Genomic DNA, 17829 nt, shown 5'->3' with positions numbered 1-17829 from the left:
GGTTGGGACAAAGACCACGTGAGTTGCCTCTTGATGTTCGACGAGATCAACGGTCTTCATTTCACATATATGCCCCCATACACCCCTTGTGGGCCCTCAAAAACTGTCTTTTACTAGAGTTTTTATATGGTGCCCGAGAGAAGTCCCATGTGGGCTGTACTGCCCATGATATTTGATCCAACAACAGTCCACTTTTTAAGAGGCTGCCCATGATATTTGATCTAACAGCAGTCCACTTTTTAAGAGGCTGCTGTTGGATCAAATATCGAAGGCAGTACTTTTGTTGTACCGGCCACACGGGACTTGACGCTGGCACCATATAATTTCTCTATACCATGAAACAACCAATAACTCCTAAAGCTTAAGCTATCGGAGAAAGTTAATATTTTATACTATAACAAAAACAAATGATTTTGACTATCAACAATTCTTGATCCGACCCACATAATGAATGTTTTGAATCTAGTACATTTCACCGCCTTCTTGCCAACTCTTTTGCAAATAAAACAAGGGATTTGCTAGGCAATTTTGTGAACGGATTTTTTCGCGTCAATTCAAAAGAGGGTTAGCTGCAATCTTCTTTTATAGAGTTCATATACAATGTACATCTTCTCTACACTTGTGGTGGTTTGTCATAGGGCTGGGCTGGAAAAGGAGGTGCTGGAGGCCCATAATACTGCGGAACCCTTTGTATTTCGGTTCGACCCCTTGCTCTACCAATAAGGTAGCAAGCCAAGGCTAAGATCATTGCAAGGAGAATCAACGGCAGGGAAATCACCACCACAAAGCCCATATTCACTTTCTTTATTGACAAAGGATTACTATATATCTTGGAAGAAAATCCCTTTCCTGTATCCAAACATAAATAAACACAATAATCAAAAAAATATTAAGAATTTGTAAGTAGTCTTCTACTCTGCTTTATTTGCAAAAAGACTAGTCTAGTTTAACAATTTGCAAATAGGGTAATCATGTTTAATTGAATTTTGCAAATCAGTTGTTGACCAAAATACCCATAGTAATTTATTTTTTTTCACCAAAATGTCATTACACCTGAAAAGACAAAAATTACCTTGTAAAAACAACCAAAAAGCCCATATACTAGCATTCTTAGTTTCTTACACATGGGTTTCTACACATACTAGCATTTTTACCCATAGTAGGTGAAAAACTGCAAACCCCACCATATACATGGTCTCAAGTGGAGTTCATGGAACCTATCCCATCAAAACATGTTGCAAAATGGTGGGTCTCACCCAAAATGGTGGGTCTCACCCTTCAAAACATATTAGCAAGACACAAAGCATCACAGGTATTTTGGTCTTTTTACAAGGTAATTTTCATCTTTTGACATATATAGACAATAATTGGTAAGTTGGGAGTCAAAACAATCAACCATGGGTATTTTGTTCACAAATTCACTCTCAAATATGATAACTCTATTAGCAAATTGTCAAACTAGAAGACTCTTTTTTGCAAATAAAGCAAAGGGAAAGACTTCTTTTGCAAAAACCCCTTTCAGGGACTGGTATCTTACTATCTTATCACTCATCTAGCATCTGAACCGTTGGATCATTATGTCTTGAGATAGATGGGTCGAGAAACGAAGGAATTGACGGCTAAAAACGAAGGGGAAAATGACCCAAACTTTTTAATATATCAAATTGGTATATCGGGTACTTACCTCAGGCGATGTACGAAATTTGTAACGGAAACGATCTTTTACCGGAATAGAATATCGGTCGTATCGGTCAGGCCCTTGAAATCACTGCTTTTTCAGAGAAGGGTAAGAGAGAGAGAGAGAGAGAGAGAGGCGACGGAGGGAGAGAAGAAAACGGGACCTTTTATTTGGATAGTAGCTTTCGTCCCATTAAATAATCTTGCCCGTATATTAGTTGCCACGTGTCACGGCCAATTTTAATCTTCACCTGCTCCAATTGTTTTTTTTATTTTTTCACGAATTTTAATCCGACGCGTTTGATGGAGATTGCCCCACGTAAACAACGGGTTTTTTTTTTTGGGGCACTGATAAATTCACCCCCTTATAGGATGAATTCACCCTGTGTTTTTCAAAATGGACTGTACATGCCACACACCATACGATGATCCAAACCGTCCATTTGATGGGCCCAATGTAAATAGGTTGTGCCCCAAAAATCATTTCCATAGGATGATTCTAACCCTCGGATCTTAAGAATGGCTCACATTATGGGAACTTCCATAGATCGGACGGTTGGGATCAACCTATGGAAATGATTTTCGGGGCACAACTTATTTACATTGGGCCCATCAAATGGATGGTTCGGATCATCCTATGGTGTGGGTTGTAGAGTCCATTTTGAAAAGTACGGGGTCCTAGAAGAGGGTGAATTCATCACTGCCCATTTTTTCAGGAGAGAGAGATAATAGTAACTTGGTCCCTAGCATCTTCCATTATACCCACAACGATAGGCCATACAATTTGATTTTTGTCAGGCGTGTTGGTGGCTTATATGAGAATAGAGTTCCCAAGGGTGCCCTCATATAGCTTATACGAGGTGGCTCTCACAAAACATAAGGGGCCCACATTGTTAGGATGATCGAAGCATTCATTTGAAAGGCCCCATCATAAATAAGGTGTGTACAAAAAATCAGCTCCATTGGATTATCTTAACCCCTCCAAAAGTGGGGGCAAAAATGGATAGACATGTTTTGTCCACAAATCTGCCCATTTTTGCCGCCACTTTTGGAGGGGTTAGGATGATCCAATGGAGCTGATTTTTTGTACACACCCTATCTATGATGGGGCCTTTCAAATGAATGTTTCGGATCATCCTAACAATGTGAACCCCTTATGTTTTGTGAGAGCCACCTCATATAAGCTTATATGAGGGCACCCTTAGGAACTCTACTCTCTCTCTCTCTCTCTCTCTCTCTCTCTCTCTCTATATATATATATATATATATATATATATATATATATATATATATATATATACCAGAATTTTAGGCCCAGGCTAGAGTGAGAGAGGCTTTTTAATTTTATTTTTATGCAGCAAATGTTCCTTTTTTATGGGATTTTGATGTCATGTGTTGACTATTTGAATATATTTAAAGAACATTATGATATTATACACAATAACATAAGGTTCCTTCAACATAGTTGTTTGTATGTGAGGTATTTAATAGCTAGGGGAAGTTTACATTTAATAGAGTTTTAAATAATGTGGGGCTTGTCATGGCCCCCCAAGTTTTCCCATTATATGAAGTCTGACAGAGTTTTTGTTGATTTACAGAACTAATAGGCTAAGCTTATTATCTAGCCGAACACATTCATGATTGGATTTTGAGTAGAGTGGTTCAAAGCCTATTTTTCAACCAAAAAACTGATACAGCACAAGACCCATGATTTCTCAAGCCAACCTGAGGTATTTTCGATTAGGGTCGATGCAGGTTAGGTAGGTATAACCCGACCCAAGAAGCAACCTTAAGGCAATGTCTGGCACCAAGGAATTTTTCTTCCATGATAAATTAAGGCTCTGTTTGGACGCTTAAGCATTCTCTGTGTAAGTACTCACCATGGAAGATTCTCTGTGTAAGTACTCACCATGGAAGGGGGGCATAATTTTAAACGTCTAGTAAAGCAAACAAAGAGCAAGTGAAGTACTTGTTTGGATGCGAAGTTGACCCGTGGAGAGGAGAAAGAGAGGAGGGAGGATTAGAGATTTGAAACTAACCACGATGATTCAATAAAGCCCTCAAGCTAAGCCCGAAGGTTCTTTGAGTAAGAACCATTTGATCATCACTTATTCAATGAATGGATGTAATGACTAAAAATCCAGAGAATGATTCTGAAGGAAGAAAAATCGTTCAATTTATGAAATACCTCTCATTTTTTGGAGTCCGGTCGTGAGGTCTGAGTTAATTGGTATGAATTTGCGACAAATGCATAGCAACGGTTTTTCCCCAGGATCTGTTGCAAGAAAGGGATAATGTGAAATTCAGAGAGGAAGGAGGATTACCTAAAAATCTCTAAAATTTCTTCCTTTCTGGATTTGAGTGTTACTTTAGCAAACAAACACCACAAGTAAGCAACAAGTAAAGAAAAAAGAAATTTTTTTTTTGAAACTTAGGGATTACTTGAGGGTCCCTTTTACTTGGCATCCAAACAGGCCGTTTGGATACGCTGATTTTAGGATCTTGGATTTCCTCAAAATTCTGTATGGGAGACGAGAAGGAGACTGTCCGTCTCGCTTCTCTTTAGAAATCCAGGTTTTAAAAATCTCTATCCCGCTCCAGAGATTTCTAAAACATTCTCCTACTCTCTTGCTGACGGAAAGGGCAGCGAGAGATCAGAAAACGGTAAAAATTGCTGTAATTAAAATTTGGACAAATTTTGGAAAATAAGAAAGAAAATTAACTAATATAAGAGATCACTGCAGTACTATGAAAACGGTAAAAATATTAAACCCTTTGAACGTTTTTTCCTTTAATTTCTCCACTGGCATTTAGAAACCACTATTTGGTACCCAAAAAGAACACAATCTTTTTCCACCACCTCTTTCTTTCCATTCAGCTGCAATTACAATTCCAATGAACTTATGGATGTCTATGTAACATACAAGGAAATGAAATTTTGCAGAAAATCTATATATGAAGAGAGAGAGAGAGAGAGAGAGAGCGAGAGAGAGAGAGAGAGGGACAGAAAACTGCCTTCCAACAACAAAATAGCTCCAAGATGTGCGCATATGAGCTCGAAAACCATCTCCTTACCGCACCGAGATCGATTTGGCCTACGAGACTACGCAGGAAAGGTGGATGCAGGCACAGGACCCTTGCGGGGCCCAGAGCCACCTTCATGGACACTGGTTGACTTAGTTGATAGCCGGCGTTTGTAACGCTTTAGAACCGATGCCAAATTCTCTTTGCCCTTGGGGAAGGCAACATCACCAGCTGCAGTACCCGTTCTGCCTTTGCGGCCTGAGACAGCAGCCTCGACATCCTTGATAAGGTCAAGGAGCATGCTCGCAGTCGTTGTTCGCCCCTGGTTTAATTTTCCAATGGTGAATGAGATCCCATCTGATAGCAGAGGACCAGACCTTTTCCCTACTGTTCCTCCTGATACTTGGAGACAGAAGCAAGGGGATATGGGGGGCCGCGGCTTGAAAAATGCCAGATCAAGAATTCCCTGTTGAAAGATTCATAGATAATAATCTATGCTATAATCACTGATAATAAAGAAGGAGATAGAAAAGAGTGAATCTAGGAAAGAAACTGTAAAGATAGTGGAAACTAAAATTTTTTTTTTTTTTTTTTGAAAGATGGAAACCACAATTTATTTGGTGATCAATCAATGAAAACGGTGGACAATGTAAAAAAATTGGGCATTAACCCTGTACAATATCAGGATTTAAAGGTTTTTTTTTTTGGAATTATAACTAGATCTTTACTGATCAATCAAAGGATTGCACAGTATCCGAGATGGTCTACAATTCTACATCACATGCAGAAATCCGACAAAAACAAGGCAAGATAAAACTACCACATAATAATAGCAAAACGACAACGCATGAAGAGCATACACGATTTATGTCGTTTGGGACACACAGGCCTATGTCCACGGGTGAGGTCTCCATCTTTGGATGTGAGAAAGAAACAATACAAGAATTACAACGGAATTAAGCCAAAACTCAGAAACCGTAGCCCTTCCCAGCTCTCTCAACCATGATTGTACATTTCTCTTCTCAAGAGAAAACTCATTCTTCTCACCACAAGAGAAGGTGACTAACCAAACTTCTAGTGTAACTAGAAAAAAAAAACAAGAGACATTCCTCAACAATCGCCACCTTGGCTTGTTTCGCAGCCACCTCAAGATCAACAATATTGTGTCCCCTAAAATAAAAAGCAGCTTTGCACCTCCTGCACATGAGGTGCCCATCCCACTCCAGGGGATGCCCTACCTATCAATTACCATCTAGTGATATTAGCCAAGTCCAAGCAATGATTAAACTTAGTCGTTGTAAGCGGCTCATTCAATATTTTGCATTGTCATATGTAAGTTTGTTCTTTGATTGAATACTTCCATCAATTGCCATTCATCTAAAGAAAATAGAGTACTTCCATCGATTGCCATTCATCTATCACCCTACACTGCTCATAGCATCTTGGAAAGCACTCCAAACTTGTAAGCGGCTTATTCAATGTATTCGTCGCATTGTCATCTGTATGTATTTTCTTTAAATGAATACTTCCATCTATTGCCATTCATCTATCACCCTACATTGCCCATAGCATCTTGGAAAGTAGAAGGGTCACCCGTACTAACAAAAAATACAAGATGCTATGGGCAATGTAGGGTGACCGAAACTTCAGCTGAAATTATGTAAAAATAAGATTATGATTTCAATTATTTTTTTAATTTCGACTAAAATTTCGGTGTCAATTTCAGCGATTTCGGTGGAAATTATAACATTTTGGTGTACATCGTAAAAAAGTCGAAAAAATAAAATTTCAACAGGAATTTCGTCGACATTTCGGCGAAATTTCGGAATCCCGGTGAAATTTCGGTAAAATTGCGGCGAAATCTTGTAAAGAAAAGACTTCATATGGAATTTCGTTTCGAATTGTGCCAAAACCGAAATATTGCGCAGCCGCAACGAAACGTTTCGGCCGAAATTTAAAACCATGGCAAGACTCCTATCCTACCATTGCTACTCGTGGATGGTGCGAGGTGGTGTCTCATGAGAAGATGTAGCAAATCCACTTGGCGAATAGATGCTTGTTGGAGTCAACCGCATTTTCAGAAAATGCAAATTGGTAAATAGAATTTTGGGTGCTCACCATAAATGGTTTGGTATATTGGGTGTCTCCATGCATTCTTCTTGCACTTTTCAATGGCAAGAGGAGCCAGCATCTTGGAGAGAAGGATCAAATGCTTTGGCCAATGTTTGTGAATAACATGGAAAGGGAAGAATCAAATAGGAGAAAATGCATTTTCTGGTAGGCTCACTATTAATATTAAGTGTTTGTTTGTTAGATGTGCACTAATGGCAAAAGTGACTTTGGGACACCATTGATGCAAGAAGAAATGAGATTGTGAGGAGAAAGAATATTAAGGAGAAGATCACCAAGTGGACGTGACACCCATCTCATACTATTATAATTTAACTTTAGTGGACTCTCTTTCTGAAACCAACGCCTAGAACCCAGTTCTACTAGAGAGGCCTAGCCTGATCTGAAGTGCCAACTCGGTTCAGACAGACTTCATTCAGGAATGTCCTTACCCCTTGGATCAAGAAGAGAACAAGTGCAAGTTTCAAATCAGGAAACCGGCAATAGTGGGAGGCATCTTTAGATATGATAAAGGGACCTGGTTGCGGGTTTGTTTAGACTTATTGGTACTGTTAAAAGTTTATTTTTATTGCTTTATGTTAGTTACTTATGATGTAAGGGAAGATCAGTCAAATTAAGTCTTTCACTTAAAGTGGCATAATATATTAGTATGTAATCTTCCCTCTTGCTCTATTAATAAGATAAGAAAAAAGTTCTAAGGATTGATTGAACACTTCCCTCAACCTCAAGACTTTCCTACCTCCACTCTTCTTCTTCTTTTAAAATTGACATATTTCATTAATATTAAGATAGCAATCGGGACCAGCAGTCCCATCCTGCATTACAAAATATTAAGGTGGACTGGACCGACATGCCGGCACCAGTCCAAGAGATAAACAAAGCAGCACCCGAACATCTATTCAAAATTCACCCACCATCCATGTCTTCCCAACATCCACTTCCTTTACCCAAAAACCAATTAAAGTTTCCCAAGAATTCCATCCAGATAAACTATTACCCTATAATCTGTTCTACTTCCTTGCTCTCTTTACATTTTCTCCATCCAGTCATAAACTAATTTTCAGATCCCAAAAAATCTATCAAGACCCCCCTTTTTAAACAAAACATCCAAACTAACTCTAGCACAAGACTGTCACGCACAGTCGCTCAGCTCCACCAATAGAATCCCAATGTCTAGTTTCAATTCCATATCTTCAGAAAAATCATCTAAGGCGAACTGCGGATAGGAGACCTCTTCTACCAGAGACATCCGGAATTTAATCAGTTCGGATATCTTTCGAATGCAAAGTGTTTTCTTCGCCTCCCATTCTAACCGTCTCTGGTTATTCACGTACTCCAAACAACCTCGGAAGAAAGGAAGTTTGTAGACTGGTATACATATATCCTTTAAATTGTAAGTAACTGTTACCGAAAAAAAATCTTCGACAATCATTCAATAGTCCTCCTGAAATTGCTTCCATTGCCTTTTAATAATTCCTTTAACTTGTTCAGGGATGGTAGGAACTTCCGCCGAGGCTTTTACCCGATTGTATTTCAAGTTGTGAGCCCACCGGCGATGTTGAAACCACTCAGAACAGTTCGGAAAATCTCTCTGTAATCTCTTAAAAATTCGAGATTCTGAAGGCGAAGAAGAAGCGGGCATTTTCCAAAACGAGATAACCAAGAGACCAGTTAGACTCGTCTTCATTACCATTATGTCATTTAATAAAATAAACCGCCCAAAACTCCATATCCTTGGGCCCAGAACCAAATCTCGAAAAAGATTACGAGACTAGGTTACTTCCCTAAGAAGGCTAAACATAAGGCTGAAAAAAGAACCGTCACCACCCTACAAATAAAGAACCACTTATACCAAAAACCGAGGGTAATATGGCGGTGATAAGGCTTATTCTTTGCCACTGACACACCTCCTTAGAAATCTGTGTTGCGTAAGCTGGAATGCAACACAATTCTACCTTTACTAATCATAATCCAAAAGGTTACACAATATTCAAAAAAAAAAAAAAAAAAAAAAAAAAAATCCAAAAGGTTACATTTGGAGGGAGGAAAAGGCCTTTCTCCAAGCCTGACGACCCATCAGGTGATGCGGAGCCTGGCACGTCCTAATCAGCCCATATTTTGGAAGGGAGAATGGAAAGTCTTGGCCCAAGAGATTGCTCAGAAAACTTCCCATTATTTTGTGTGTTTTTGTGTTTTGGAGTGTTTTAATATTCTGACTTTGAAAGCCCCTCTGCTGGCCTTTCATGACTATAGTAGTATCCATACTGCTTCCCCTGGGCTTGTCCTTGAGTAGAGAGTTGGTGAAACCACCTTGTTTAGGCAATTGATTTTGAAATTTGAATTTCAACAGTAACCCAAAGGATTCGTCCTGGTCACAGCCACCCGGTTGACTCGACTAAGTTAAAGCAGCTCCCGAGTCCTTTTGCCAGATCGCTCCACCATCAACCATCTTTACATTGTCTGTATCCTTGCCCAAGCTTTGCTTCACAGCAGGCACCACAAGCCGATGGTCATGAGACAAAGGATCCGAATCCAAAGGATCACCTAGGGAAGACGAAGCCTTATTCAGTGAATCCAGTCGCTTAGGAGGTCAAAGATATACACCAATTTTGAAATTAATGTCCTGGACCCGAATATGAACAAAAGGCTCAATCTCATCCGATTTCGAGCGAAGGACCAACGCTGAGGCAAGGTTCATTCCTTCCAGATTGACTCTTAAAACTTTTCCAAAAATCCGGCCTAAAGCTTCAACCGTTGATAACGCCCATACATGAAGAGGGATCCCTATAAAGTTGATCCAGACCGCCTTCTCCTCCGGATTGATAACCGGGCTCCAAGCAGAGAGGGAGGAAAGAAAATTTCCGCAAGCTTTTGCTTCAATCTCCAGGACCTTGGTAGGCATAGCTTCACTGGTAAACATGAATAAGACCATATTTGGACCAAAGAGACGCAGTCTAGGGAGAGATGGAGTTTCCAATGAGCTTTAGCACGGTTCCAAATGTTCATCAGGTTCCAAATAACCCCTTTTGGCCTGCCAACCAAGCAGGATTTGAGAAGGGTGCTACGATCCTCCACCTCCTTTCCAGAATAGTGAGGGTTGGAATCCCTCCGATGGAACTAGATATAATGTCCCCAGAATTCGGCCAAACCTTATCAGGTCTTTCCTCCGAAGACTTTCGTCAGAATTTGCCTTTCCCTTTTCCAACCTTACACTGCCTACATTTGCTTCGCCATCTGAAGTTAAGATAACCACAATCGGTGCATATCCAGTCTCCCTTCATCCCCGGTCCTCTCTTGCTTGGTCCACTAGTCTCCTTGGGTCTATCCTCTCTTCTCTTTGTTTACTGTCCCTCCTCCCTCCGTGAAACTACCAACTACTCCAAAAGCTTAAGCTGATGGAGATGGCGTTATTTAATCTTTTATACTTTAACACTACCCCTCACGTGTGGCCCTTCTTTTTTTAGGGTTGGCCTACACGTGGCACATGTGGCCCGTCTTTTGGGTTTGGCCATTGCATGTGGATTTTTGCTATCCGGGAGGATTGAACTTAGGACCTTTGGCTCTGATACCATGTGAAACTACCTGCTACTCCAAAAGCTTAAGCTGATGGAGATGGTGTTATTTGATGAAGAAGACATAGAAGGATTTGGGAGATGGGAGATGGGAGATGGGAGATGGGAGATGTCTGGGAGAGAGGGTGCCTAAGGATTTCAGAGAACATAGAAGACGAGAAGAAGGGGAAGATGGCTCTCAAGGAACTCTCTCTCTCTCTCTCTCTCTCTCTCTCTCTCTCTCTCTCTCCAATATTGAGAGAGTCATTCAAGAGCTTTATTTATACAAGTTCTTCAAGGTAACTGTCTACAAAGATAAGCCTTATCATGACAATTATTTTGAGTTGCTGATAAGTACACAAGATGTTTTAGTTACAACAGATTTCAAAAGATAGACCATAGAACATTTCGTGCCTAGCTAGGAGACTTTCTCAATACCCTCCTCTTGTTTTCTCACCCTCTATACTTTGTTCTTTCTCTTCTGATATTCAAACAGGACGTAAGAATTCTAACAAAGATGAGAAAAGACCCACCTTAATGGCTTCTCTTGCATAAGGAGTAGGAAGGAAGGTTGAAGGAAACTATTAGATTGTGATTGCTTGGGTGGTTCAATGATTGTGGTGGTTCATCGTCGAAGTTTGGGTCCATGGAGGTTTGCCCACATAATCAACGAGACCGTGGCTGTGTAAGAGGAAAGGGCATTTATTTTAGCCTTATGCTTAGGGAGGACAATGATGTTGCCAAAAGACCTCGCCAAAGATGGGCTTTGAGAGATGTTTTAGCTTTGGGCAATCCCTGCCCCCTAGGTCATTTCTTTTACTTCAATATATTATCTCCATTATCGCTTATGAAAAGTGTCTGGAAACTATCAGCAGTATGATTCTAAAGTAAATCTAATTTGATGCAGCGCTAAAGTAGCAATAACATCTAATGATATAGGGAAATGGTTTCAGCACAACCAATTTTTGATATATGCGCTCACTTGCTTGTCTTTTAGCATTTAATTTGCTTTTAAGTGCTTTTTGGGAATCGTAATAACCTTTTTAAAGAAACTATCTTTAGATGTTATTGCCTCTATTTTTATAGAATAAATGAAGTTTCGATTTGATGAGCATAAGAAGACGCATCCGAAGAGGCTGAATCTGAAACATATCCTTAAACAGACGATGAAGCCGAAACCGACGCAGAAGAAAAGGAATTTTGTTTTTCATGGGTGGAGGATTCGTCTAGAACAACAGAATCAAGAGGAGCAGAGCGACCAAAATCCGCTTTGGAGTGACCCCTGAAGTTGGTGCTACTTGAGACGTAGATTATGAGCTTACTGATTCCAAGCTCTCATGAGATATCATTAGCATGCCCTACTAAATGGAAAGGAGTCGCAGGAAGTTGGTACGAGCGGGATGATCAGCGGCGACGACTAGATCAACGTGGCATCGCCCCAAGAGAAGTTCCCATCGAAGTTCAATATGAATCTTTGGGTACCTCTCATGAGATTTATTGGCACTATCTACTAGTAAGAAGTCTAAAATAGGAAATCGTTTGTATATGCATTCAAAAGGGTTACATTAATGCTCTATTTAGAAGGGTTTTCTCAACACGTTATAGTGGAATAGGGGATCGGACATTGGTCATTGGCCATAATCAAGGGTGACCTTTATATAAAAAGCTAGGGGAAATCATTGGGATCCTTTAGGAGATTTGGAAATAGGTCTACTTTTGAACCTTTGCTCTCACCTTGAAGAAGCCAAAGATGGAGCATCAAAGCAATATGCAGCATGGTACACCATCCCTTCCCTCATCTTCCTTGGGCCGGAAAAGGAAGTGGTCCATGGACCTCCTGGTTTTGGAAAAGATCCTTTACAGGATGAAGTTAATGGTCTATGATGAAGAGAGAGCTTCTATAAATGACCCGACCCACAAGGAAATTACAAAAGATTTCCTCAGGAGACGGTGAAAACTGTTTACGGAGGAGGCCCAAGCTAATGCTCAGGAATTCCATCGTCTTTCTGGTCAGTTAATGTAAAGGACACTCATTCGCCTATGCACAAATATCCTTTCTTCAATCTAATTCTGGCCGACGAGAGGAGATTGAGGAAGCTTCGATGGGAGGCTAATAAGGCGGAGGGAATTCGAAAGGTGGAAGAAAGGCTTGCCAGTAAAAAGAGACTTGGATTTAAGGAAATGGAACCAGAGGACCCCTTTGATCCCACAGATATTCCGGACTACCAAATCAAGCATCTTTTGGGGGAGCTGGAGAAGTGCTCCTCTTAGGGGAGAAGTTCCTTACGGTTTTTGTTCAGGAGTGTTTTTCTGTGGAAGAAGGGTGGTACTGCTTATCTTCTAGATCTTTAGTGAAGATTGCAAAAAAAATTTGTACGAATGACACTAAAGGTAGATAGTGAAAACGGTATTTATGTTTGGATTGGTGAATGTAATGGGATAAGAGGAAAATTTGGGGAACTCTTCTTTAGCAGGGCCTGGAGTTACTTCCTAGGCCATCTTACGCTGAAGCTATTTGGGACTCCTGGTCCCTTCTCTAGCAGGGCCTGCATCTTATGCTGAAGTTATTTGGGACTCCTGGTCTCTATGTTAATACGGTTTGAATATAAATACAATTGGTCATCTTCCAAAAAAAAAAAAAAAACCATTGTTGGTCATATTTCTTGTTATCGAGAAATAGAAGAAGCCATACAGGGGTTTTGCCGAGCCTACTCATAAGGTACCTATGCTAAGTAATTATGTCATACTTCGGGCGAAAGAAGAGCGATCGAAAAACTGGAGGGCCCGGTGAGCCCACTGCAATGGCACCGAAATGTGGTAATCCGCATGCACCTAAAGATGAGAAACTTGCTGCCTTGCTCGGGAAGACTATCTAATTCTCCAGAAAGGATCAGTTGAAACCCCCTAACTGTTTCTGCCAGACCAACATATTTCCCTGGAGAACCAGTAAATTCCTATGCTTATAATAGCATTACAAGGAAGAGGCACAACAGTGAAGATCAAACAATTTGATTGCGTTTGTTATGGGGATGCTGAGGCTGGGGATGGGAAACCAGACGGGGATTCGGGTCCTGATGGAGATGTGTATTATATCATTATGCACCCGTTCTTTCAATAAAGTTTCGATTGAATTGGTTTCAAGTATCTGAGATATCGTTTAACGAATTGCCTGATTGCCGATTAACTACACCTACCTATCCCCAATCACACAGGAATGTTCGCTTGGCCGCCTACCAATGATGCCTTTCACTTTCAGACAGTTCCTCGCCCATGAAAAGACTTATAAAATAGTAAGTTGACATTTTATGACTTTATGATTGTCTCGGAGGAGAGAAAGGGAACAGAAAAACAAACTGAAAGGGATTGGGGTAGATAGGTGGCATCGGCCTATCCAGCTACTTTTTGACCGGCCACTTGGTAGTAAGTCGTCGGCATATCGCGCGAAAGAAATCCTTATTACGTCATGGTAATTTAAGGAGGCCAGCTTACGGGCCAGGCGTCTCTCTGACCTGAGAACTAGCATCAGTATGGACGCAAAACTCCTCAGGATGCTATTCAACTAAAGCAGGTCATTGATTGCAAATAGCTCTGGAATTCAGAACTGCACATAGGCCCCTCCCCGATGCTCTTATTCCTACTTGCGGATTCTCTCCATCTAGGAAAGAAAGCCTTGATTAAGGCCCTTTCTTACAGCTTTTTAAATGCTAAAAGGCAAGCAAGTGAGCGCATGTATCAAAAAATTGGCTGTGTTGAAATCATTTCCCAAGATATATTGTCCTTTTCTGCGCATTCAAAACTCTACTGGAAAACCAAAGGTTATTATTCTAAGAAATTTGTGCATGTAGAAATTTTTTACCTGGAGGCGATTGAGAACGTAAGTATATTTGCCCCACAGCTCCGGCCGGCTCTCCATAAGTGACAGCTCCAAGATTCGGCGAATGCACCACACACCAAAGCTAACTATAAGACCCACTTGCCAAATGCACCCTCCTCCGCAGTTAGGCACTGAAGACACCAGAAACTTGGCAAGATCTGCCTCCCCAATCTTGGGCACGGAACCAAACTTACGATCAGAAGACATGTGTAGAGACTCACCCATACGGATCCGATTAACCTCTCTAGTTTCTGCTTCATAAAGAAAGCTCTCCCTTGCGGCCACCAAATCAATCAGCCCCTCATCAAACCCACCATTTTGTTGGAACAACCAATCTGCACCCTCCAATTTAAGGAGCTTCATGATACAATATCTGAAGGACTGGAGTAACTTGGACTCCGAATCAACATGGGAAACAGTTTCTCGAAGAACTTCAACCGTGCCACTTTGAGGTTTTCCAGCAATGCCAAATAGCTGCTCGAATGGTTGCTTGGACCAGAGAGACTTGGTGTCGACATTTGATCTGAGTGGAAGGGAGAAAGCATCTTGGTAGAGCTTGGACGGAGACAGTTCATCAAATGCCAAAGGAACACCCTCTGCCCTCGAGGTGGTGTTCAAATACAGTGATTGTTCATATGGCGTTCTACCCTTGGACGGGCCAGGACCAATAGGACTGCCCCATTGAGCATTTTTATCAGCCAAAGAAGAATTCCTAGCAGAAACTGCAAGCCCTGAAATGTCTGGCAAGCTATGGTATTTCTTAGGGTGCGTTGTTGACCCAACATTCCCATTGGTTCCACTTCCAACCAACAAAGAATCATAGTAATTTCTTTCAGACTGCAACCTGTTAATCAGAGGCATCGCTGGATTTTGCATACTCGATGTGTGTAACGAACCAAGCCTGTTTTGCCCTAGACTATAAGTAAGTGGGTCTTTGTAGTTTGGGACAAGAGATGTAGATTTAGGGGTTGATGGATCCAATGGAATGCTCAAGGATTCTGTATTTCTACTGAGATAGGATGGAATCTGATAACCATGCATTGTAGCCGGCTGATAATCTCGTGCATCAGGATATGTTGGCAGCCGCAAACTAGAATAACGTCTTTCACTGGCATCTAGTAGATTGCTTCCGGAACTTTGCACAAATGCATGCAATGATTGGATGCTAGAAGACCATGACGATGGGCCCCTTTGAACCCCATAAGGTGAATCTACACCACCCAGTATTCTCTGATGCTTAGGAGAATCATAATCCATTGAGTTGGTAGGAAAAGCTGATACTCTTTCGGCTTCAGAGAAATACTTTGTGGAATAATCCATTGCTAGAGTGTCAGCTTTGATGGAAGAGGCAACGGGCTTCGAATCCAATCCCCATATCACATCAATTCCTTTTGCTCTTGCTTCTTTAGTTAATTGTCCATGGAAGTCATACAGTTGCCCCCAAAACTCATCAAGTATGGACGCTAACTGACGTCTTGCCGCACGACCCAATCCGCACAATCTCGAAAGGCTTCCACTTCCATTACCACTATCATCATTTTTCCCACTAATACTCTTAAAAGATCCCGGTCCATCAAATGTCGAAATGGGTATGCTCCCAAAAGTTTCAACTGGTGGTTCTTCAAGTTCGCAAACATCCGCCTCGTCATCTTTTAGAACCTTCAAAGGTCCCCCTATTCCCACTGTCTTTTCAACTGATTCTTTGGATTCAACCCTATCTTTACTTGCATCCGACAATCCAACGGCAGAAACCTCACTGACAGTCACACATGGAGCCAAGTCAACAGCAGATGTTGAGTTTTCCAGATGGGACCCAGCAGCAGATTGATGAGGCTCATTATCAGAATCCATAATTGTTTCCGGCAGATCGAGATAACTCCCAACTGAGTTATCCAAAAGACTCACCGTGGACTTCTCTGAGGCAGCTTCTTCAGCCACAGGCTCCTCATCACCATCATATCTAGTCTTATTTAACTCACTTTCTTCTCTATTCTGAGAAGGCTCAGGAATTGCCTTCTGTGAATCTCGGTTCCATATCTGGATATCTGGGCATTCACTAGCAGACTTTAGTGGAGTCGCTGCCAACCATAGCATGAAACCAAACGATGCACAGCCAATGAGAAGAAGAACAATATATCCGCTCCCCATGTTCCACCTCAAGTTGCCCGTCCAGTCACTATCTCCAAATAACAATTCTAAAATAAAGATTATGTTTGAACCAAGCATACCAAGAAAGGTAAGCATGGCTAAGACTTCCACAAACCCCGAGATTTTGAAGGCGCCCATAATAAAATTCGATGATGCCACACGGAAAAGGGGAATCACCGACGATGGAAGCAACATAGCCGATACAACTTGACAATAAATAAGCAGTTGATAGATTCCTTCAGCCCCTGAATTCCATGCACAGTAGAGAGCAGGAATAATGGCAAGACCTTTGACCGTCACACGGTGAATCCAAACAGGTGCATCAATGCCAAAAAAATCATGCAAGAATAGTCGCCCACCAACATTCCATGTTATTGCGGTGACCTGATTAGTGAGGAACAGGACCAGAAAAAAAGCAACAGGTGCTATAGGACTCTGAAATATCTGCAAGAAAAAAGCACATGGAGGCGATGGGTCATTTAACAAATAAATCAATTTTTTTTAAATGGAACAAATAAATCCAATTAACCTATTCATTTAGCAGATAAACTTCACAAATCACTTCTACTGTGAAGGCTTGAGAATCATATCATACATAAACATCCTAAAGACGGGGATCATTTTGAAAAAAAAAATATCCTTAAAGAGTTTTAGAACTTAACTGAGTAATGTCAATCTGAAAATTTTATAATGCAACTTTTACCATGAATCAAGTTCAAAAGTCAATGGGCAGCTTTTGGATCCAAATTTCTAACAATATATTAAAATATGGAATTGTTTTTTTGTTTTTTTTTTAATATGGAATTATTCTAAATATAAATTACAGAAAAAGATCACAGCACCTGACATTTACTTGAATACTAAACCATAAATATAGCCAAAAGAAATAAGATCTAGGTACTGTTATGGTTTATTTCTGAATGAAAATAAATACCGGGACTTTGCAATATGTGAAACTACCAGTTATTCCGAAAGCTTAAGCTGTTAGAGTTGGCGTTAATTAATCTTTTATACTTCAATTCTCCCCCTCGCGTGTGGCCCTCTTTCTTGGGTTGGCCTACATGTGGCCCATGTGGCCCCTCTTTTGGGTTTGGCCATTGAATGTGGATTTTTGTTATCCAGGAGGTTTGTACTTAGGACCAGTGTTTAAAAACGCGGATGCGAAGGGGAACGCGGCCAAGAAAAATCCTAGTCGCCTCGGCACGGATGCGGCCAAGAACGCGATCGATGCGGCTGAGTACTCCAGTTGATGCGGTCGTAACTCGGGAGAGTCAAAGGAGTTTCTATTGACTCTGAGGGGCAAAATGCGGATGCGGTGTAACGTGGACGCGGCCAAGGTAAAAGGGAGTCGACTCGGGGGAGTCAACGCGGACGCGGGGGAGTTTTAAAACACTGCTTAGGACCTTTGGCTCTGATACCATGTGA

The 17829-nt window shown here is 41.1% G+C and overlaps 1 protein-coding gene and 1 long non-coding RNA gene across 2 annotated transcripts in view; both read right to left on the bottom strand.

Annotated features, from left to right (window-relative positions):
- Positions 1-369: 369 nt before the first annotated feature.
- LOC143891434 (uncharacterized) lies at positions 370-1830 on the bottom strand. Its single transcript, XR_013255333.1, has 2 exons — positions 1685-1830; positions 370-849 (listed from the first exon to the last, which is right to left on the bottom strand). It is a non-coding gene; the product is annotated as an uncharacterized LOC143891434 (long non-coding RNA).
- Positions 1831-4421: 2591 nt separating this feature from the next.
- The window catches only part of LOC143890064 (ethylene-insensitive protein 2.2-like), a 34582-nt gene continuing 21174 nt past the window's right edge, over positions 4422-17829 (bottom strand). Inside the window, exons 8-9 of the mRNA XM_077394607.1 lie at positions 14239-16848; positions 4422-5167 (exon numbers count right to left, since the gene is read on the bottom strand). Of these exons, the coding sequence (XP_077250722.1) occupies positions 4781-5167; positions 14239-16848 (2997 nt within the window). The 3' untranslated portion in view covers positions 4422-4780. The remainder of the gene's footprint in view (positions 5168-14238; positions 16849-17829) is intronic.

Source organism: Tasmannia lanceolata, unplaced genomic scaffold, assembly GCF_043159265.1.
Source record: "Tasmannia lanceolata isolate RefF3 unplaced genomic scaffold, GAP_Taslan_0.1 ptg000013l, whole genome shotgun sequence".
Taxonomy (NCBI): domain Eukaryota; kingdom Viridiplantae; phylum Streptophyta; class Magnoliopsida; order Canellales; family Winteraceae; genus Tasmannia; species Tasmannia lanceolata.
The sequence above is the reverse complement of the archived record's forward strand: the minus strand, read 5'-3'. Positions and strand labels throughout refer to the sequence as shown.